At 35.8% G+C, this 25,585-nt stretch overlaps 1 protein-coding gene across 1 annotated transcript in view; it reads right to left on the reverse strand.

Annotated features, from left to right (window-relative positions):
• The window catches only part of LOC107582447 (MAM domain-containing glycosylphosphatidylinositol anchor protein 2-like), a 187,093-nt gene that overhangs the window by 114,947 nt on the left and 46,561 nt on the right, over positions 1-25,585 (reverse strand). The window contains exon 2 of the mRNA XM_016268294.1: positions 6,672-6,811. Coding sequence (XP_016123780.1) covers positions 6,672-6,811 — 140 coding nt within the window. The remainder of the gene's footprint in view (positions 1-6,671; positions 6,812-25,585) is intronic.

Consider the following 25,585-nt stretch of genomic DNA (forward strand, 5'->3'; position numbering starts at 1 on the left):
TACTTAACTGCTGCATTAAAATTGTATATGGCAAACAAACATTTTTCATGGTAAACAGACAAATAATACAAATTATCTCAACAATTATCTCAAATAGCAATTAGCTTTTTTTTTTTTTAAATAACACACACACACACACACACACACACACACACACACAAATATAATATAGCTCAAAAGGAAGCATGGAGGGACCAGGGAAAAGAAGCTGCACACAAAGCTCAGCCGGGCATAGAGAGAGGGAGAGAGATTCTGTAGCTCCCTCTGTGTACTTGTCTGCCAACCAGCCAGACAAGTGGAGCAAATTGCCCATTCAGGCCTGGCTTGGCCTTACCGAGTCCTGAGTGAGACTTACTGTGTAGATGACCTACATTACAACAGAACCCCCCTTTATCATCCCTGCTGCTCAAGAACCTCAGAGGCGGGAGCAACTCAGCTTGAGTCCAGCTACAAAGATCAAAGCTCCGCCTTCCTCTAGCAAGCAGCAACTTCTTCCTCACCCCAACTATTAGCCCCGCTCTTACTAATTGAAAGCATTTTCAGCTCCGCAATTTCAAAAGACCAAGCGCTGCTTTCGCCTAGGCCTCGGTTTTCTTCTCGCGAAAGTCTATGAAGAAGCAGAAAAAAAAGACGATGGTTTGGAGCCCAACAGAGTCGTAACCTTTGGAAGTGGCATAATGAAATCCATTTCATGCTTTGCTGAGGATGGAGGGTGGGCAGATTTGTTTACACACGTATTGGATGTTGGTTAGGAATAACGGCGTATTGGAACTCACAGGGCTTAGATACGCTGACTTTCTTTGTGAGCTCGAACAGGGAATAAGGCAGCTAAAGAAAAGTGCTTAGCCCTGTATGTCTGCATGCATCGCGGTGGGCCATAGCTGACAGTGCACAAATAGGAATTCCTACTTTCAGAGGTGAGAAAGTGGAACTGAATAATCATTTGTGCATTATGTGACAGCAATTCAGTATAATACGTAAGAAAAGATGACCCACTCGAACCCTTAAGACTTATTGTACTTTAACTTCCTTCATTTAATGTATGCATTCAAGATTTTGGGACTGTGTGGAATAAAAAAGTAGATCATAAATCAAAAACCCTGTTTTATTATTTATTTCTGTGTTGGTAGAGATCATGACTCAAGCGATATGTTGGGGGTGGAAAGTGAAAACAATTTGATGGCAGCCCACTGTCTTCACAACCAAAGTGCCTCCATAAATAGTCATAAAACAGTGGAAATGACAGCCCTCCAGACCTCAAGCCATATAATACAGGGCAAAATATTGTTTCCGAGTAAATGAGGGAAGGGAAATTTTCAAACTACAGTTATTGAAACTCAGGATTTCACTTTAAAGGGCTAGTTTACCCCTAAATTAAATTTCTGTCCTCATTTAATCACTCTCATGTTGTTCCAAACCTGTATGACTTTATTCTGTGGAGCACAAATTAAGATATTTTGAAAAATGTCTCAGTTTTTTTTTTTCTTTTTTTATCCATACAATGAAAGTCAATGGGGTCCAATGTGTGTTTTGGACCCAAGTGACTTTCATTTTATGGACAAAAACAGTTGAAACAATCTTTAAAATATCTGTGGAACATAAAATAAGATATTTTGAACAATATTTGATCTGTTTTTGTCCATACATTCAATGGGGTCCACACGTTTTAAGCTCCATGACATAAAGGTGGTGTAAACTTAATCCATACAACTAAAGTGATACAATTACTTTGTATGATGATACTTAAATTTAAGTGGATATTCACAGATCAAATCAGAACAAATTAAATCATTGATCAACTGATGAATATAAATCCCAAATTAAATATGGCGACACGTCAATAACATCAAACCTCGTGTATGGATCTCTTATTTGCTACCTTTATGTCCATTTTGGAGCTTGAATCTGTTGGACCCTATTGACAAAACTAGCTAAAAATGCATCAAATATATTTTTTGTGTTCTGCAAATGAAAGAAAAACAGCATGAGGATGAGTAAATAATGATTTTTCTTTTTTCTTTTTTTTGGTGAACTATCATTATTCTGTAATTTCATTCTTTATTGTGTATTACAATAAAGAAAATAATAACTATAAAAAAAATAAAGGGACTCTTTTCTGAAGTATTACAAGCATCTTTAGTTCATTCTCATAAATTTGTCAAGTCTGAGATTTCTGCCCCTGCCAGCATTAAGTGGATCAGTGCCACAGAGTGCCTGAGCCAGAACACTGATGGGAGTTCTGTGACGACAGGCCCAGTGTGTCAAATGCAGACAGAATGCGCCCATAAAGATCGCTATATATAGCCTCCAGCCCCCTCAGACTATCATAAAGCAGCCCTGGGCATATCTTTCTCTGTCCCACTCACTGTCTGTGGGATCTATGGGAACCGGTTCAGCAATGGCAGAGCTGAAACAAAGAGTTGGTGAAACCTTGGACGGGGATGTTTTGAGAGTTCATGCTAATTAACAGATTAATATGCTTTGCTGCATGGTAAGAAATCTATGTAAGAGGACCCTGGTGCTAATTTGGCTAAGGCAAAGATTCTGGAATGGAGCCATAAATAAAACTGTGCTAATTAAGGCACATGGTCAGTGTGTTTGGTCACAATTTGTAGTACTAGACTAAGGACACAAGTCTTTTGTTTTCATCTGTGATCATGTGTCATTATGAATCAGATATTCAATCAATTCACTTTTGGACCGTCCCCAATGTTTTCAATAAAAAAATAAAGATCTTCTGATGTTACTATAAACATGAAAAAATTAGCTCTTAAGTCAGCAGAATTTTCTTCTGGGATATGATTCTGAATGAACGTCAACAGAGAAAGACGTTTATGGGTCCAGATGGTGTAGGTACGGCATCAAACAGCAGGGGCTAAAGAGCCCATGCTAAACAGCCAGTCTTTGGACCAGTATATATACATGCTTTGACTGGGATAATAAAACATGAAAGAAATATGCATCTGTTCCTAATAATTACACACAAAGGTCTTTGACACTTCATCCATTTCAGAACAACATTTTGATTTTGTGTTTGTACTGTCTCATAGAACTAAGCTGTGCTGGTACCAAGTATGTTTTGTAATTTTAGATAATAAATGCTCCTGTAATACATTTTCCGACAACCTACTGCATTACGTGATACCCTCTGCTTAGGATAGGTTTGGAAATAGTCATATTTCATGTTTACTGTCATTAACTTCCATAAAGCAGAAATGGCAAGACTGCCTTAAAGCAGAAAAGAGTAGATAATTCATTAAAAACCTTTCCTTATTTACACTCAAGGTAAAAGAGTCAGCAAAAGCTGGAGATGAGATCAGAAGCGGCACAGGTTCATTTATTCAAAATGAGGCTGCCAGCAAAAATCTTCCTATCTTTTTACAATGAAGACTGGGAGGCAAAAGCAGCACAGAACATTCAAAGTGCATTAGGGTTTTCACAGCAAAAAATTAAAAAAATACTAGGAGCTGCTACTTGCTACTTGTACTTCCTCAACAGACTACGAAACTTTTTGGTTGTTAAAAAAGGTGCGCTCGTTCAAAACAGTTGCGTTCGATCCTTCTCTAGCTGTGCTTATTTAAATCTAGCAGTTCTGTTGTGTTTGTGTCGCAAGTTCAGTGACAACAACCTGAGGCTGCTGCTCAATGGAGCTCCAAGGAGTGGAGGACCCGATGAGAGGAGACCTCAGACACTCAGTTGGGAGTGGCGTGCTCAAATGTAACCCTCTAAGGTGAGGGGAGCACTGCTAAACTCACCAACAAAGAGAGCAGTCTAACAGGGAGGCAGAAAGCGGCCAAACTACCTGATGTCGCTGTCACCTGAACACAATCTGGGTGGGTCCCGTTTAACCAGACCCGAAGAGAACCTGAGAAACAACGGGACCCATTAACCCATTCATGCATCTATATATATATATGTGACCCTGGACCACAAAACCAGTATTAAGTCGAATGGGTATATTTGTAGCAATAGCCAAAAATACATTGTGTGGGTCAAAATTATCGATTTTTCTTTTATGCCAAAAATCATTAGGATATTAAGTAAAGATCATGTTCGATTAAGATATTTTGTAAATTTCCTACCATAAATATATCAAAACTTCATTTTTGATTAGTAATATGCATCGCTAAGGATTTCATTTGTACAGCTTTAAAGGGGATTTTCTCAATATTTAAATTTTTTTGTACCCTCAGATTCCAGATTATCAAATAGTTGTATCTCGGCCAAATATTGTCCTATGCTAACAAACCATACATTAATGGAAAGCTTATTTATCAGCTTTCAGATGATGTATAAATCTCAATTTCGAAAAATGAACCCTTATGACTGGTTTTGTGGTCCAAGGTCACATATATGGTTTGATGCATGGCTTATATATCTGTAACAAAGAGCCTCTATTTGAAGAATTAAAACAAACAAACAAACAAAAAAATTTCTGGAACAAAGGCAGCTAAAAAAGAAGGCAGTCACTGTTGCACTCTATAATTTTTGGCATACCTGCTGGTAGTTGCCATAACTACACCTATTAATGAGGGCCATTCAAAAGTAGTCATGAATTCTGACGTTATGTATTTGTTTTATTTACAAGCAGCATATATCACTAACATTTCATTACAGGTACTATAACTAGATGTTTTACCAGTTTTTCAGTTTTGTTTTGGCAGCATTAAATATTTTTACAGCGTTTATGGCTCAGATTATTGACTCGATTGGCTAGAACTAAGAACCTGCAAGCAAAAATGGCAGATTTCAAATCACATACTTCCTGGGAGTCCTACGGCATCGATCATCTGACATTAAGATGAAATGGAATGTTAATAGACGGATTCCTACAGGTATTATAGACCTTCTTGCTCCCCTCCAGGTCCGGGGCACAAGGGGCAGCAGCTTCCTCCACTGGCTTGGCATTCCAGCCACTCCACTGTGCATGCAAACAGCCTGAGGAGAGATGCACTTAGCACTTAACAGCAACGGTGATGAGGCACCATTACTTTCAGGTGTACCTCATCACACACTGCCCATCCTGTTCATCTCTCATGCCTGCTACAGTGAACGAAATGGATGGCACAGCTCAGATTTGAGGAGAAGAGCGTCACAGGATCATTAAAATAATGCGAACTCCTCACAGAAACTGTGTGTAGAATGCAAAATGAAGGCTTACCTCAAAACTATGACTGCACACCGCCAGGAGGATTTCTTTGCAAACATTTAGATTTTAGGACTCTTCCTAGCGTTCTGAGGTCTGACAGTGCTCCTCGGGGAATCACTGAGCTCTTCTGCAGTCGTGCAGATTCAGTGATTTCCCTCGTGGCCGTCTCTACTCCTGCACTAACTCAGTGGGACTGCTCTTCCTCTCCACTGAAAATGCAGCACTGAGTCCAAGATGAGAGGCGTAGAGTGCTTCCTATCTAAAACTGCACACAGGCTATGGGACTGATAAAGCCTCTGCAAGATACAACGAGGAGTGGGGCGTTGAGAGAATTAAGACCACTTGAGTGAGGGTGAAATGGAGAGTACTGCAGCGAGTCCAGAAGCATAACAGATGAATGATACATACAGGAGTGCATGAAGCAGAAACACAGAATGTTGTTATCTTCCTCTGATAATCAAAATGTCATATTATTCAGGATTATATGGCGTCCTCTTTAGCTGAGAAGCATAACATTGATTTAGGACTCACAGTAGCACCATAATTCCTACCTATTTTGTTACTTGTTCATATCTGAGTAGCATATATGCTGGAGGTGAGTAGAAGAGAATGGTATTATGACAACTAAATGCATTTCAGGATGCCTACGATCAATTAAAATGAGATAAAAGCATCTATAACATCGTACAGTAGAAATATGACTTTAAAAGCCCCACGTTTGGGGTAAGTTGTGTTATGTTGAAGGGTAAGCTGAATCATCGGGAAACACTTGACAGATTTAAATTTCAAATAAAAATATGAATATAAATGAGAAAAATTTTCTAAAGCACAATCCCATTTCAGTCTTATTTGCCTGCAAATTATTCACATTTTCATAAATCAAGGAAATTCTTAATATTCAGAATATCTGAATACAGTTTTTTCTTTCTATCTATCTATCTATCTATCTATCTATCTATCTATCTATCTATCTATCTATATACATACATACATACATACATACATACATACATACATACATACATACTGTACATACATACACATCTTACCCCGCTCTCTTCATTCTGTGCCAGGCATCATACAATATGTAATATACAGGTTCTATAATAAACATACTAAATATACTTTATATGATGCCTAGCACAGTTCTCTGAATATCAAATGCTACTATATTGTATTTTTCAACACCACAGGATGTCTTGTAACTCAAATTTATTTTCCATTTCCAACAATCTTCATCTAGCTCACTTTATGAATAGTTATTTTTCCTTATTTGGATTTATGAGGTTCTCTTTTCATTCCATTTCCTTGACTCTATTTTAAGTCAGTATAAGCTAGAATACTTGCGATTTGATTCAAAACGTGAAGATTCTTAATATCATTAAATTTTCAAACATTTATCTCTCTAATCTTGTGCAAATATCCCTATCTCAGCCATTAGTCCTGTGGTGGCACCCAGTTATGAGCAGCCTCAAACTGATGATCGAAGAGGACAGAAATCAGTAAACACTGAGAGCCTCACCTGTGGCCGTGGATGCCCCAAGACCAGACAGGTCAGCTTTAAAGTCTCCCCCTCCCGAATGGTGTACACCCTCTCCGTGTAGCGCTCCTCCTCAATGTTGCATGCGTGACCAGAGTGGATGATCCGAACGTTTGGAGGAGCTGCATTAGGGAAGAAATGAAAAAGTGATGTAGTTCAGTTTGCTGGATCATTTGAGGTCGCATCATCAACCAGCCACACTGCAAAAAGCTGTCATGGAGGGAAATAAAATCCCTGCCACATGAGACTGATGCTTTCAGCCAAATCAAATTCTAGGTGAGGCACTGCAATCATTCAAGTTGCTCTAGCGGATGTAATTTGCACTACAACAGTTGCTCTGTATGTAGAAGAATCTTGGACTTGCATTTCCAAGCAATTTTGCAGACAAAAATACCCTCATCTAAGCATTACCTTATAGTACATCTCAAAGATGCGTAGGCGACTGATGAGGCAAAGTGCCTGTATTATTGATTTCCCCTCTAAGCAGGAGAATGGAGCTCCGGTACACTGCAGTGTACTTGCCTGATGATGTTTCCTCCACTGATCTCCAATTACAAAGCACTTCAAGGTTGCATTTAAAAAAAAAACAATTTTTTTTTACACAAATTCTCAAATTCTAACTCACAAACTCATTCTTATTCATGCACTTTTGGGTTTTATTGTTTACGGCTGCTCTATTGTTGCAAATAATTCGTTACAGTCATACAGAAGAAGTACCACAGTATGTCTAGGCAAAAAAAAAATAATTGCAAGGCACTTCAATTCCTATAACAATGCATTATTAAATGAGTGAGCACCAGTGCTTGGGAGAAACAAAATTAAACGTAGCAACACAAGTAACTTAGTTACAATTTTCAGTAGCATAACCGACTAAAAGAAAGTGGGCGTGATGTTCATTCAGTATGTCATGTGAGTCCGTTTCAATCACAAGAAGAAGAGAAATCATGTAAATTGACTCATGGTAAATAATAAAAAATGACATGAGTAGGTTATTGAAACTATTAATTTATTTAGCAGATTATTGTTGTTTTATAGCTTGATATAGATTTGAAGATATGCAAATTTTAATAAAGGATAATGAGATTGGTTTTAGTCATGAACAACTAAGTGACATTTAACAAATCAGTTGATTCAATTATTTAATATCATATAAACACTTGAATTATTTATAAAACACAAAAAGACACAAACTTTTCGTCATCTACTCTAATAATTCAGCTAATAGCAGTGTAGATTTTGTGGTTACAAGCTCCTTTTTTTCATTTGTAGCTCATTTGGAAAAGTCTGATTTATTCAAAAGAATCTGTTTGTTTGGACTTTTCATGTAATGAAACCAGATTCACTGATTCTTACAGCATTTCAGTTCTTTATAGCTAATATTTAGCTCATCAGAATGCATTCTGAAATTCTCACTACATTTTGCTACAATTATCACGTGGTATTATGATGAAAATGCAATCCCAAGTGTCCTGCCCCTAAGTCTAAATGCATTTAGGAAAAACAGCATTTAAAAGCTAATTTTGCTACAGTTTTTGCTTGGACATGTTAAACATCTAATCAATTTGGGTAATACATTTTCATTTTCATTTTGCAACTTATAAAGTATTAACATGTTTTTACTTTGCATATTAAAGCTAGTGCAGAAAATGGCAAATGTAAATTATATAACTGAATTTTCATTTTGCACTAAATTTTGGACACACGTATGGTAAAATGTCAATTAAAATTCAGAACTACATTGCCATTTTACTTATTGCATTGCCATTTTGCATATTTCAAATTGAATTTTTCTACCCATATGCTTCCATATTTATTTACCATTAGGGATGTTCAATACTGACAAAAAAAATAGTCATTGAGTCGTTTATTCCGTTGACTTTGTTATTGAAGTTGTTTGTGTATGCAATTTGGGTAATACATTTTCATTTTCATTTTGCAACTTATAAAGTATTAACATGTTTTTAATTTGCATATTAAAACTAGTGCAGAAAATGGCAAATGTAAATTATATAACTGAATTTTCATTTTGCACTAAATTTTGGACACATGTATGGTAAAATGCAAATTAAAATACAGAACTACATTAGGGATGTTCAATACTGACAAAAAAAATAGTCATTGAGTCGTTTATTCCGTTGACTTTGTTATTGAAGTTGTTTGTGTATGAAAGATTTAATCAATGTTTGGAGTGGGTTTCTGAATTTACAATGTGTTGTTTATAATTTCTTATTTGTTTGTTATTGGTGATTCCAGATTGCTGTCATTCAAGAAGTTATCATTTCCTCCCCCATTGTGGCTGAGCTACACATTCTCTTCATTTTATTTTAAACATAAAACATCCAGAGGAGAATGGCACCTATGTTGGAATTCATACAAATGTAAGAAACATATGTAATGAAACTGTGCATAAAGCATTTTGTTGTGTTGCTGTTTAGTTGAAAAGAATCAAAGGGTTAGTTCACTCAAAAATGAAAATTCTGTCATTAATCACTCACCCTCATGTCGTTCCAACCCCGTAAGACCTTCGTTCATCTTTGCAACACAAATTAAGATTTAATCAATGTTTGGAGTGGCTTTCTGAATTTACAATGTGTTGTTTATAATTTCTTATTTGTTTGTTATTGGTGATTCCAGATTGATGTCATTCAAGAAGTTATAATTTCCTCCCCCATTGTGGCTGAGCTACACATTCTCTTCATTTTATTTTAAACATAAAACATCCAGAGGAGAATGGCACCTATGCTGGAATTCATACAAATGTAAGGAACATATGTAATGAAACTGTGTATAAAGCAAAAATAACAACTTTATGCAATGATTTCTTCTCTACTGGGAGAGTCTGCCGCCATTAACAAGAGTACCACCACACATGTGTGTGCGTTCATTTGCCAGTAAACAAGGTGCAGCGCATGCGGGGTCTACGTCAGCAGCACCACACGCATTTGCCGTGGGTCAGAGAGAAATATCTTAATTTGTGTTCCGAAGATGAACGAAGGTCTTACGGGTTTGGAATGACATGAGGTTGAGTAATTAATGACAGAATTTTCATTTTTGGGTGAACTATCTCTTTAAGTGCAGTGTTGGGGGTAATATATTACAAGTAATGCAAGTTACGTAATCAGATTACTTTTTTCAAGTAACTAGTAAAGTAACGCATTACTTTTTAATTTACAAGAGAATATCTGAGTTACTTTTTCAAATAAGTAACGCAAGTTACTTTTTTTTTCCAATTTATTGATTGACAGCTCTCCTGTCCCCATGTTGAGAGAAATCAGAAGATGTTACTGTAGTTCAAAATAAATATGAATATGCATTAATTCATCTCTCACACAAAAAAACACAGATTCAGTATTCCTAAAAATGAATAAAAATAATGCAACATGGAATATGACGCAAACCTGCAATAATTAAATGTTAAACAACACAAATATCCTTTATGTATTTAATCCCATTCTATTAACCAATGTTTTTGCTTCTGACCTTCGATGATCCAGTTCAACCATACTAATGAGCACAAATTACTCTAGACAAACATTTATGTGTTTGTTTTTATTGCTGAAGTGTGTTGAAATGTCTTCTTCTGCATTCTACTGTATGGATTTAAATTTACTTTCCCTTCAGTCTGAGGCTTATTCATTTCACTTTTCGTGTGAAAAGGCTTTTATATTTGCCAAAAATATAACTTTTTTATTTTAAAAACAAACAAGCAAGCCCTGTCCAGATTTAAAAAGTAACGCAAAAGTAACATAACGCATTACTTTCCATAAAAAGTAACTAAGTAACGTAATTAGTTACTTTTTTATGGAGTAACGCAATATTGTAATGCATTACTTTGAAAAGTAACTTTCCACAACACTGTTTAAGTGTATCATAAAACATTGTTGACAAGATCACATGACAGATGCAATTGGAGACCACTGGAAATGCAAGTTTAGCATTTTATAAACAATGTTTGAACTGGAACTTGATAATTCAATCTCAACCTGTTCTGCACGTTACTCTGTATTTCACTTTCATTTCTTGTCATTTCCAGTCTTCCTGTGAAGAAATCCTGAACGAGGGTCAAAGGTTCAGATGAAGGGAACCTACGCTTCCAAGACTCATGTATGAACAACTTCGAGAATCCATGTACAATTTGAGTTATTTTCAAATCTCAACATAGAACTTGGACTGAACATGCAGCAAAAGAAAAAAAAAAGTAATCTCCTCAAACTGGCACATGGCAAGAGATACTAAAAGCACACAAACACTTGGAGCCCTGCTCTTAATTTAGATTGTATAGTTCTCTTAGTTTCACATTGAAATGTCATGAATATTTGTTCTTTATTTTCAAATGCTGTACAAGAAAGTTTTTTTTGCAGTACCATGTCAGTTGTAGATGCAGATAATTTAGCATGAATTAAAGGTTAGTAATCTAACTTATAAATGGTTAGTTCACCCAAAATATTATATGAAAAATCTCATTCCTATCCTTTTTGGAACACTAATGAATATCCTTTTTAATGAAATCTGACAGCTATATCTTATTGGACCTTGAAATGGTAGTTGTAGGCTGATATTTCATTAAAAATACTCTTTGTGTTCCAAAGATGAATGAAAATCTTATGGATTTGGAACGGTATGAGGGTGAGTAACTGATGACAGAATTCACATTTTTGGGTGAACTGTCCTTTTAAATAATATTGTGTTCTCTTGTAGGAAAATGGTGTCAACACTGGAACATTTCACTTGACTATTGACTGTAAGTCTATAGCAGTTGTTATTAATGACAGCCCTGTCTTTGTATTAATTTTTCCCATGTATTTGAAAATGTTTTGAATCTTGACTGTTTCACAGTGAAGTTTATCTTTGTGACCACTATTTGGTGCAACACCAATATTGTACAAGTACCTGCTCATGTTTTCTTTTTTCTGCCTGTTGCTGTTTAAAACTAAAAAGTGTTCCACAATACAATCATTTTCAATGGCGCTTTAAACATTGAATGTTTAAAGCGCCATTAAATTAATTGATGTCATAATATTTTTGTCTTCACCTGTTTAAGGCAAATAAAAGCTACTGAACGCACTTTTAAGAATGTTTACATGAGGTAAAAATAAACCATGTTCAATTTGTATATATTGTGCTGGATTTATTTGCTACTATGCCTATGCTATAATTTTTTATGGTACAGAAGAAAATGTAAATTTACAGAATTTTCCGTTTTAATGTTGAAGGAAATGTCCGTAAATTTAACAGAAAATGTCCTGGTAATTTTCTGCCAGTACATTATCCGTTTTTTTTTTTTACAGTGTAGTTTATCTGTTCAGGTAAAATAATGTCACGTTATCTGAACTGCCCATTCACTCACTCATTGCTTTTGTGCAAGAAAAATAGGACTATCATTAAATTCAAAATTATATCATTGTATAATTATATTTTTAAAAGATATTGCCCCAATTTAGTTAGCTATTTTCTGTTCCTAGCTTGTAGTGTAGCCAACTCTCAAAAGAGCAGCTCGGCAGTAGTTGAACTACTTTAAATGGTGAGAAACATATAGCATGGAATGAAACAATTTCAAAGTAGTTCCCCAACACTGGTGAACACACAGAAGTAATAGGCACTGACACCACCTGGAATGAAGACATCTCAAAGATCTAATAGTGCACACCGGGTTACTGCAGAGGGTTTAGGCAATGACAGGAAACACTGCCGAAACGCATTATGTTGCAAGATCTCCTTCTGGATGCCGAAACAAAACACAAACACACACACAAAAGTATTCCCTTCCTGTGTGCCAGCTGCCTGCTCTGCACCCTGGCCTAGTTTCACACCATCTATTTTTAGAAAATCAGTGTCTTTCTCACAGCCCACCATATGACTGTGCTAATGTCCTTCCATATGACGTCAAGATTTCATGAAGCAGACATCACTGAACAGGCCTCAAAAAGGCATGCGGAAGGTGGTCTCTGGATTATTATTGATTAAAGAGGCGGCTTTGAGAGCTTTCTGACGTCTACATTACGACATCTGGATGCTCCCTGCAGACTGGAGTCCACTCGTACATGCAGAGGAGGATTATCTTTCTTTATATATGAGTTATGCGATAGCGTCATGAGGGAGTTATAGGAATGAATGACATAAGCATTACAAACAGATATTGATCCAGGCATCTCAGCATGCCGGTGCATATCATTACTTGCTAATCTTTCACACAAGTGTCAACATAAATGCACTCATATTTTCACACCAGACCAATGTCCTAACATGTGTTTAGTACACTGAAATGGGTCCACCTGGGAAAGGATATTTAACATACATTTACATAGTACACTGCTTTGTGCCATTTCGAGCTAAATTAATAAAATGTCAGCATATTCTATGGTTGTGATGGTGTGGAATATAAAAAAAAAAAAACGGCTGCTGCTCTTCCTGTTTTCAAGGTTCCAGTACGTCCTCAGATCATTAGCATTCAAGAGTCAACAAAATGACAATGTTTCTATAAATAGAAGCAACATTAAATAAATATTTTTTTCTGTCTATTTTGTGACAGAGTGGATATGTTATGCTTTATAAATCCTGTCAAGCATGAAAAAACAACAAATTATGAATGTTAGATGAGAATAACTTGCCAACTTGGCTCCTCTGAAGACCCAAATAATGTCACTTCCTCTTCCTTATCTCATTTAACATGACAAAAACATGACACCACTGAGGTACAGTAAATAAGCGGTGTTGAAAGGGAAGTCAAAACCCATAAAATTATTTATTTCACCATAAAAATTCAATACACTGTATTTAATTTGCAGTTTAATTCAAATTCAAGTTTGTTAAATGAGTATAACTGATCTAATTTGAATGGAAAAGCCAATTACAGAGTTATTTTATCACTTAACATTCTATTTATTTAATTTTGTTTATATAAGTATTTAATTATTTGAAATTATTGGATTCATATTTTTAATGTAAAAAATAAAAACTAAAATATGTTTAATATAATAAGCCTTACGAATGAATAAGAATGATACATTATAAGAATTACAAGAATACAATACAATACAGTATAATAATATAATCTTTCAAAATATTTTTGTGAAATGCACTTCATCAAATGACTCAAATTTTACACCTTTTAATGAAACGATTCACCTAACAGAATATTTTTAGCCCAATACTCAAGACATCAGGTTTATTCATTAATCAATTAGCGCTTGTTAATTCTGTCCAGTGTTTTTCCACAGCTGGAACTGAAAAGCCCCATAACTAGATCATGTTTCCATAGTAGCCATATTCACAACAACAAATCAACACTCCAATCTCATGTCATCACATTACATGTCAAGTATATCACCGTCTAGAGAATGTGAGTACATATTCTATGAAATAAATAGGGCTGTGCTCTCAGTTTAATTTTCTGGAAGGCTATTAGTATCTCAGAAAGCAGTCAGTGGGCCGTGTGTGGGAGTTTCCTGCCCAGATCAATCAAACCAGCGGCTGTGTGATTGCCTCATCCACTCTGGAGGGTGATTTAAGTTTAGGTCTGTATCACTGTCAACCCTGCGTAAGAAATTTAAGCGCTTTTGGATGTCCTTCCAATCAAGCAAGTTTTCTTTTCAATGATAATATCTGCCTGAATTCTTAAAAAAATGCTTGGATACCTGCAGTCCCTTAGAGAGGAACAAAGATTTATTTTCACTGCCTGATACACTTAAGAAACGCTTCAGTTTGGCTGATTAAAGATGATCAATTCATGTTAATTTCTGTTTCTTACAACAAGTACGAGTCACTTACATAAAGACATTAAATGGCTATAAGTAAACTGAATCTGTAGTCTCCAACAAATAAAAGAGTTAACATGGATGAGGGATGTTAACAATATGACAATTTCTTATCACGATTATACTGACCAAAATGATCACGGTTATCAGTATTATCACAGTATTGTTAAAATGTGCTGGAGATGTTCAAAAAGTACTGACACATAAGTTTTATATTTAAAAATCAACAAACAACAAATAAAATGAGTTTTTGTTTGCATAATCACTAAAACAATAACATTACCAATGATGTTCGGATTTTAAATGACAACTTGACTGACAACAGTTTAAAAGCATGTTGAAATATCTCATGTAAATGTTCAAATAAAGCTTTGAAAAAGTTTCATAAAAAGGTAAACCTCACATTTCAGCCTTTAAATAAAGAAAAGAGTTGAAAAAAGAAAAAATTATTATATGTATTTTATCTGCTCCATAAATAATTCTAGATAACTTACGAGACTGTTACTTAAAACTATCGTTACTTATTTATCGTGAGTTGTTCAAATCGCAGTAATCTAATACAGTTTTAATGATAATAATTAAAATATGAAAGGGTAATACTACCCGTTCGGGAATTTTATCATGATTTATCGTCAAACCTGTAATCGTTACATCCTTAACATGGATACACATGGGCAGTTTCAGTGGACCGTGCAATAAACATCGAATTTTCATGATATATTTTTTGTATTATTGTAATGTGCTTTCATCCTATAAGAGTCAGTGGGGACCAGCAACTGTTTGGTTACCTACATTCTTCAAAATATCTTCTTTTATGTTCAACAGAAGAAAGAAAATCGTACAGGTTTGGAACAACTTGAGGGTGAGTAAATGATAACTGAATTTTAATTTTTGTGTTGCCCATTATATTTACTTCAAAATGTATGGGGTTTTTTTGCATTCCACTTGTGCCTGTGTCTTTTGCAGCTTCTCGTACATAACGTGGTGTAGTCATGAGGTGCTAGTTCAAATTTAAAAAATGCATCTGCAGATATGGTCTTGTTTAGGGATCTGTGCCTTTGTGCATACGGACATCTGACTGCTAAGTAGTGATTGTGTTTTTCAGCAATAGTGTGCACCCTTAATTTACAGAGAAAAGAATTATGGCACTAGCTTCATGAGAAGCAACAGCTTAATGTAGCATTTTATTTTACTTAAAAAATTAGGCCTGTCGCAATAATCAATATATCGACTTATCGCGCAATATATGTACATGACCTCAATAATTTTTGGTGACGCAACATATCGCCCATTATATTTACTTAAAAATGTATGGGGTTTTTTTTGCATTCCACTTGTGCCTGTGTCTTTTGCAGCTTCTCGTACATAATGTGGTGTAGTCATGAGGTGCTAGTTCAAATTAAAAAAATGCTTCTACAAACAAAGTTTCATCTGCACAAAAAGTTGTTATCGTGACAGGCCTATTAAAAATTATTGTTCATTCATTCTATTGTACATTTTAACCACTTGTTTTATATGCGGCATTATATGATGCTCCTGAAATAAAACTCAGAAAGAAGTGATGATGTGATTGTATTTTTTCAAATATGACTCATCTTATTTATTAAGTATAGGCTGTATGATTCAACTTTTCCCCATGGTCTAGTGTTAAAAAAAGCAAACAAAAATAACAATATATCAAATTGCAACAATTGTAGAATCGCAATCCTTAAACTCGCAATACAGACCAGCACCCAAGTATCTTGGTCATTTCGATATATCGCACAACAAAAAGTTGTTATCATGACAGGCCTATTAAAAATTATTGTTCATTCATTCTATTGTACATTTTAACCACTTGTTTTATATGCAGGGTTTTGAAATGACCATTTAGTAGTAGAGCATTATATGATGCTCCTGAAATACAACTCAGAAAGAAGTGATGATGTGATTGTATTTTTTCAAATATGACTCATCTTATTTATTAAGTATAGGCTGTATGATTCAACTTTTTCCCATGGTCTAGTGTTAAAAAAAGCAAACAAAAATAACAATATATCAAATTGCAACAATTGTAGAATCGCAATCCTTAAACTCGCAATACAGACCAGCACCCAAGTATCTTGGTCATTTCGATTCGGGAAACTTAACATCAATAAATGTAATATAATACATATTCATATATCCGTAAGATTTTTTAAATGTTTTAGAAGTCTCTTCTGCTCATCAAGGCTACATTTATTTGATCCGGAACACACCAAAACAGTAATATTGTGAATTATTTTACAATTTAAAATAAATTTCCTGTTTGAATACATTTTAAAAATGTAATTTATTCCTGTGATGGCAAACCTGAATTTTCAGCAGCCATTACTCCAGGCTTCAGTGCCACATGATCCTTCAGAAATCATTCTAATATGCTGATATGCATGTGTGTTTGTGTGTGTGTGTATATATATATATATATATATATATATATATATATATATATTCAGATCAGATTAACATGAATTGTTTAGTTAAACATTGTGTGTCTGTGAGTTTATGCACATAACAATGAATTGCAGTTGATGTGAGATATATACAGTGCAAAATTATCTGTGATCAGCTCTGTATGTCTCTCTCAGCCTGAAGCCCGCTTTGCAGAGCACAACGCATATCTGTGAGATCTATATTTCAATCAGGTCTCAGGTTCTACGCCTCCAATCACAACATTCCACTTTACCAATATAGTATTTCTGGGCAATAGCAAGTACGCCTCCAAATGCTAAACAACCAGCACAATTTCCTCCTGCCACACTGAGACAAATGCATTGATTTCTCATCACCGCTATCAAAGCTATGTACCTCAAAACTCAGGGAGTCTAGGCCTGTTTGAACACAACACCTGATCATGAGGGGGACAGTAATGAAATTTGGAAAAGCTGCTTACAGCTTACAGAGAAGCTAATCCGTTGATGCAGCATGCTGTCCACATGAAAAGTGATGATTAGATTATGGTTTGCATTCAATGCTGGTGAGAGGGGGAAAAAGCTGGGCTTGTAAAAAAACGTCATCCAAGAAATAATGGCTTGATGTAATTATATCCCTTCATGTATGCACAAACCCCAACCTTCCACTTCTGGTGGGACGCCATATGCTCTTGTCACAGCAATTGCCGTTGTTGTCATTGCTGTATGTGGTATTAACATTATTTGGCACAATACATAAAACAATTGTTCATGTGCAAATAAAAGTGAAACTAAAACTCAAAAGCACCAGGAAAAACAATACAAATATAATATAAAATTAATAATAATAATTAATGATTATTATACAATAAATGTGTAAATAATATAATATAACATAATAAACATTACAGTAAGTCAGTCTGCTGTTTTATTGACTGAAGCTTTAAACATAAGCACACACAGACACATAATAATAATAATAATAATAATAATAAGCTTGCCATTTGCAGCATTAATCAGTGACTCCAGCAGATATTGTTATATAAACTAGGCATGTTACATAAAATGTTTGTGATCTACAATTTGTTGATATATTACAAGTTGAAATCAATGTTGGAATAACACCGCAGCAGTTTACACACTTGAACGGGTTTTTGCTTAACTTTGCAGGGCACTTTTGAAAGTCTGCCTAAGGGGTAGAAATGGTTTATTGGTGGGAATATGTTTCAGTAGAGAGAGATATGCATGTCCTTGATATCTGACTTTATTGCACTTTGCCTGATGTCAGTCCTGCCCCAACACCTGGCACTGCATCCTCCAAGCAGTCTTAAATCTGACTTAAAAGCTCTGGCTGCACAGGCAGATGGTGTGGGTGGTCCACTGAGGGCTATAGACCAAGATAAGCCTAGGGTGATTTTATTTCCCTGGCCATTTTTTCACTTTTTCTTCCTTTCCCCTCTCTCTTTTTCACCCACTCACACATACATACAATTTCCCTTTTGCTCAGTTCATAAGTCTCACAACATTTACTCTTAAAATAGTAATGCATTACTTGACATGTTTTTTTTTCACCTAAGGTGTAAAATAGGTAAATTGCGTGTTCAAGCTGTAAAATCAGGTAAAAGTAGGTAACCTAAAAAAACTTTGTGGAAACATCAAAATTAAATTGTTTTATTCAAGCCAACCTATTATTTCATGTGAAGGAATCATCAACCTGAGATCATTACAGTAGGTTATACCAAAGTATTTTTCAAGGTTCAGATCAGGTAGAAATAAATCCTTATTATAACAATTACATGATTTTTCCAATTCATTTTATCAAGACAACCTGTTCAGAGCTCTAAATTCAGGGTCATTTTTTGTACTGTGACAAAATTTAAACAAAAATTTATTTAAATCATTTGTTCACTAAACTCCAGTGTGACAGTGGGTACTCTTAAAAAATAATATCTGATTTCAGCTATGTATAAAACCTAATATATTTTGACATAAAATGACATATTAAAACTGTGTTTTGCATGACCTTCATTTATGTTTTGTATTAAAAGCTGATAAAGTTTTTAAATACTTCCACTAAAAACAAAAGCACTATCCTTTAAAAAATAACGGTTACAGTTTGCTATGTTTTAATAGTACAGTACTTAACATAGTAAGGTTTTGGATATAATTTTTTGTAACTGTATAATTTGTTTATTATTTTTTTATTTTTAACAGTAGTAAAAGGTGAAAATGTCACCTTTACCAACTTGCCAAAACAACGTTTCCACAAATCTTAACTAACATCTGTTTGAGCACAAGCTAAATGACATAATGGCATAGTTTGATTAATATCCTATAATATTCCTGTAGTTAAGACAAAATGTATTGCTGCAAGATGCTCATCAGTCCCGCGCAGATCTTTGAAAAAGCCTTGTCATCTATAAACACACACCTTCTGATATAATTGAAATGCAATTAAATCTAATCTACAAACTGCAGTCGAATTCAAACATAAATAATCCAAAGCAGGCAACAATTTCATGAAATCGAGCATCTAAGGGCCTGTTTACACCTGGTAATTTCATGAGTTTTCACTGATCGGATATCTATCTGAATTGTTAAAACGTTTCCATTTACACTTGGCCACATAAATGTGTCGTCGCAAAACGGATATAAATCCAATCTTTAAATTTAACGGAGTTCACGTCAACAAAATCAAAAGATAAGCACTGCATTTTATTAATTATCAGCTAATTTCAAGATCAAAGCCAGCAATAGGAGAGCGCGCGGCATCAGCACTGGAAAGGTAAGTTTGTCTTACTACTTTTAATGAAGATGATTGTGTGTTGACCGTCTGCGTATTACTTTGTTTCATTCGTGGCAGTTTGCACGTCGGCTTGCTGAAGAGATACTCAGCTACTCGTCCACTGCGATGCGTGTTGCATTAGCGCAGTCATATCTGACTATAATGTCATATAGCCTATAACACGCTCTCACACGTTTATTATTTTAACATTTTGGGAGGAGTAAAATTTACATATGTGGTTTCAACAACCAGATGCATTTACACTTGTCCAGTTTCGTCTGGAACCACCTCCTGAAGTGGTTTGAGCGATCGGAGTTATATCCATCTTGAATGCGTTTCGGAGGGCATTTACACCTGGCCTTTTAACGATCGGATAGCTCTCCGATCAGCCAAAACGCATGAAGTGACCAGGTGTAAACAGCCACTAAGATGCTGCCCAAAGTCTTTGTGGGTAAACGGAACAATATTTTGCCTTTTATCAAATGCCTCAATGAATACAAAAATAAATAAATAAATAAAAATAAAATAAAATGAAATCTACTATAATGTGTCTTTGACTGAAAGTGACAGTGGACAGCATCTTGCAGTCCCTGCCTTTAACTATGATCAGCTTCAGCGATCCCGGCTTACAAGATCATCAGTCTCCTGAGATGTCTCATATTGCAGGAAGATGGCAGCGCCTACAGATGCCATCTGCCCAGACATCCAGATGATGCACAGTAAGTAGTGATGACAATGTCATTCTTGCAGAATAGGTGGTTTTATGCTTTTCATTACTTTACACATTTTGCATGTAAATCTTTTTAGAGGGGGTCTGAATACTTTCCGTACCCACTGTATATGATCTTTTTCTATTCTTTGACAAATATAAAGTTAAAAGAACAGCATTTATTTGAATCCTTTAGCCTTACTGTCACTTTTGATCAATTTAATGCCTCCTCGTTAAATAAAAATATAAATTTCTTAAAGTGCCCCTATTATGCCATTTTTATGGTTCCTAATATTGTTTTGAGAGTCTCCTACAATAGGATTACATGCATGCAAGGTAAAAAAAAATGCTTTAATTTTCTGAAAATATGCATTTAATATCACCTAATTTTCCAGTGATTCTCAAACGATTCGTTCGAAGCAGTTCAGGCTCTCTAATGCCCATTTCAGACTACGCGATTTTAGCCCCGATTTTGCCCCGATTTGCTTGACGTAGGGTGTCGTGGGGGATTCGTAAACGACAATGGGTGTCGGAACGCAAGATTCCATCGTTTCAGCACGTATAGTGTGTCATAGTGGATGACAACCGATTCCGCATCTGTGATGCTTCACAACATCACAACAGAAAGACTAGCATGTTTCATTTTTTTTCTGTCGTCCACGACGAGTTCTGTCACATTGGTGACGTTGACCAATAGCAGCACAGAAGCTCTTTCATACACAGGTTTCAAACATGGCGAAACGAAAGAGAGATGATGGTGCTGCTAGGTGGAATTATGAGATGGAGGAAAGGTTCATGGAGCTGTGGCAACAGTACTCCTGCATGTATGATGTGTCATCGAGGGACTACCACAACAGAACAAAGAAAGAAAAATGCTGGCGAACTATAGCGGAAGCGCTTCAGCAATCTTTACACTCTTGTTTTCAGAAGGCAGTCACTAGTTCCGCCTTCTCGATGACATCATGCGCGTCGTTAAAGACGGCACACGATGAATGGTCAGGAAGCAACGTGTAGTCTGACATGTTTCTTGTCCACGACATGACAAGATTTGAGGAGTCAAAATCGTGTAATTTGACACAGTGACTATCGTGACCGACAAAAATATTGTGTAGTCTGAACCAGTCATAAAACCTTTCCGTGAGCCTGCTCTGCTCTGATTGGCCTGATGACCTAGTCTGTTGTGATTGGTCTACGGCGTACAGCGCGTGTCGGAAACGATACGCCTATTTCAATAGTTCTGTATCCGCTCTATAGAAAATATAAACATCTATTATTTATCATACTTACAGGTTGTGATTCAGTGGAGCAGCTGGTCCAAATAAACAGGATACTGATCAATCTTTCAACGGCAAGCGTTTTGTGAATTCCGCGTTGAACTCCCCCAGATTAGAGAAGGAGTCATGAGTAGAATGACGTGTTTGAGGGCGGGGTCAAGTTGTTCGCGGGCGGCCTAGACATAGTCTCAGAAAAATGGTTGAAGGAATCTCATTTTTTATGGTATCTTCTTCAGATTTGAAATAGAAACTATTGTGAGAGACATGTGACTTTCAACCCATTACTTTTCCAGGACTGATTTCATGTATTGTTTTATGAAATAAAACAAAATTCAGTGTGGTACAATTTTTTTCAAGGCACTTCAGTGTCTATAACTTTTTATATTTTTGAGCATTATCAACTCAATGGTGGAGAGTAAAGCCCAAAGGGTCTTCTTACCAAAGACACCCAAATTGTCTGTGTAGCACACACTGTTGTCAGGAACTGTTACCATTTTAAGTTAGGTAGGTCATTTTCAGCTGTGAGTCCCAAAATGGGGGTGCAGGTTAACAGGTCAAAAAAATATTTATATGATATTTATATGACATATATTTATGACTCAAAACTTATAAATATTGAATGTCAAGTTAACCTAACCAAAATACAAATATTTCTGCATTTTTATATTTTATTTAAGACATTATTTCGTATGCCTGTTAATTTCCTCAAAATTATTGTTAATCAAAGAATTGCATACTACTTGTCGTGACCTTTGGCTCTATACTATATCTTTATGTAATGATTCTATATAATTCCTTATAATTAATTTTCTATTTTAAAAGCATAATAATACCCACCTCATTATTATAACTGCATCCTCAATCAATACAGACTAAACCTGGCCTTATGTTGCAACAATTTTCTTTTTTTTTAATCATGGAAGCCTAGAAATTGTCACCTTGGAACAAAGTAAAATCTCTCACAGTCAACTCCTACATGGAATTCTGCCAAGAGAGAGTACGAAACCAAACCGGCATTTCTTACATATTGTGAGAAACTGTGAGTCACTGATTATTTACACATGAGCTCACTATGTTTGAACAGGTAATATTAGTCAGCATAGCCATAGAGAAGTAATGGATACTTAGATATTCCTTTAAATCTGTACTAGCTCTCCCATCTTAAGAAATTCATCCAATACCTTATTTTAAGGTGTAGTAATTTACAGTTAACGCTGAGCTGAGAAAGGTTATGGGCTGCCAGAAGTAGCACAGATGATTAAAGACTGAATCTGGTATTTACAGGACAGAGGGGTAAACCTCTTGATTTTCTCCCTCCAAGGACATATAGTCTTCAAATAGTTACCCAAATTGAAGTCATTCTCTCTTTTTTTTTTTACTTTGCCCTCCAGAGTAATGAAGCAGATAAAATGGAAAGACAGAAAGCATGAGTCTGTAGACGGAGAATGCCATTACATTGTTGTCCGCTGACATTCTGTCCTAGAACTACACCTAAGCACTTTCATTAGAGCGCTGCTTAATGTAATAGTGCCATAAGCTACTCAAAAGTTAAAAGTGTCAATTAGAGCACCTCTAGAGCAGCTCCTCACGCCAAATTAGCTGTGATGAGAGGAAGTAGAAGCCTCCAAAAAAGCATTTTATTCCGAGTGCTGTTCCAAGTAACACTATTGGCTGCGGTCACAGCTTAGGTGATGGGCCTATAATGCACTGCTGCTTTCTTTTAAAGTGCCCCATTCACTCAATAGTTGTAAGTTATTTACTGAAAAGCAAGTGGGCACTAGTCATATTATGATTACTGCTCACCAATGGAGCGTTTTCTTGTTCGATCGACTGCTGATACAGAATGCTGGCAGAAGTTTTTACTTGGTTGTATACTGCATTCTAGAGAGGAGGAGGTAAAGTTCTAGTCTTTGGCAAAATTGAGCAAAACATCATCATTACTTCAGTCTTCAGTGTCACATGATCCTTTAGAAATCATTGCTCATATGCTGATTTGGTGATCAAGAAACACATTATTATTATTATTATTATTATTATTATTATTATTATTATTATTATGTGTTCTTGCTGAAGTATTAATTTCTTTAAAAAAATCTTAAAGGTCCCCTGAATTGCCTTGAAACACGCAGCATTATTCTATGTGGTGATGTAATTTCAAGTGAAACAGGAAGACAGGGCGGGACATATCGAGCAGCCCCACCCCCGTTTTGTTTATATCTGCACGGGTCAGAGCTGTTGAGCTAGGTAAAGCCGCATTTGACAGCCACAGTCTAATACCCCTAGATTCAATATGAAACTCTTAGTAAAACAAAATAGTGATCATAATCATGCTGAGGCTGTGTAGTTTTAAAAGTGTTTAATATATGCTGACTCGCGCATATGATCCGCTCCGTGCAATCGCGTCTGGACTGGAGCCAAAGTGTGCAAATCGCTGCCGCGATTCGCGTGACACAATGTGAAACCAGACCTCATTTGCCCCAATCGAAAGCATATTTACACTATCTGAATTGTTCCCTATCGCCTACATTGTACACTACGTGCCATTCACTGTACAGGAAATACTACACTGAATAAGCAACCGATCTCGACAGCCACAGCTTCAGCGTCTATTTATAGTGTAGGGGGCGGGCGCTTCGGCTTCTAGAGAGCGTTTGATTGGTCAGACGATTTGATGAGAAGATGACGTATGATGTGACGTCAAAAAAAAAATCGTTGAGCCGTTTTGGCGGAAGTGACGAACTAAAAGCTTTGAATGCTTATATCTTTTAAATGCGAATTTTGTCACTGTTTTGAAGCACACTGCCTTATAGATAATCTTAAGACTAACTTATTGATACTAACACCCAAAAAACTTTAATTTTGATTTCATGGGGACTTTAATGACCCTCAAATGTTTGGACAGTAGGCTATTTTAAATTAAAGGGGTCATATGATGCGATTTCAATTTTTCCTTTCTCTTTGGAGTGTTACAATCCTCGTTTGTAATGGGTTTTAATGTTTTTGATCGTCGCTCCGGCCGGGACACAGCATCAACAGTATGTGAGGGGCATAACATTTCCGTCTCATGCTTGAGGTATTCGGCCAATCACAATGCATTGGATAGCTGGCAAATCACAGCACACCTCGCTTTTTCAGACCGATGAGCTTTGTAAAAATCGACTCGTTTCAAAAAGGCGGGGCATAGAGGAGAAACAATAATGTACAGTACGTGGAAAATAATGTGTTTTTTTTACTTTAAACCGCATAAACACATTTCATTACACCAAATACACAAAATAATGTTATTTTTAGCAGCATCATATGACCCCTTTAAATATATATAAACTTAAAAAGCAGTTATAATGTTATGATCCTGAGACATACAATAATACAGCAGTAAAAAACAGAAGAACAAGATGGAAAGGAAGTGAAAGAACATTCTTTTGCGAGCAGGCCTTTAGGCGGTCTTCACTACCAATTTATTTGTCTGGTAATTATGCTGTGCTATCTGTTTTTGTTTTCTTGTTTTTTTCTTTGGTTTTCAAGAGAACTCTTTGTCAGGCTATATCAGTGTTTTCCTAAAAAGGATACACAGTGGGGGGAGAATTGGGTGGTAAATTGAAACAACGGCACAAGAGTCTCACATTAGAAAGCAGTAATTTCATCATCTTTAAATGTACCTAATTGTGCTTGGTTTACCAAAGTGTGCTCCTATTGCACAGACGTTAGATGTTGTTTTGTGCCGTGTCCAACAAACAAAATTATATTTCACATTTTCAAGCATCTCATTTGAATATTGATTTTGTTGATTTTAAAGCACTCAATGCAACTTAAGATCAGAACTTTAATGCAATGAAAAGAGTAACATAATTACTAATTCAGCCTAATGTGAAGTTTCTGTTGCACGTTAATGCACACCAGTTAGAGAACAAGGGTCAACATAATTGTGCCCACCCATAGGAAAAA

Source organism: Sinocyclocheilus grahami, unplaced genomic scaffold (assembly GCF_001515645.1).
Source record: "Sinocyclocheilus grahami isolate Dianchi unplaced genomic scaffold, SAMN03320097.WGS_v1.1 scaffold4.1, whole genome shotgun sequence".
Lineage (NCBI taxonomy): Eukaryota > Metazoa > Chordata > Actinopteri > Cypriniformes > Cyprinidae > Sinocyclocheilus > Sinocyclocheilus grahami.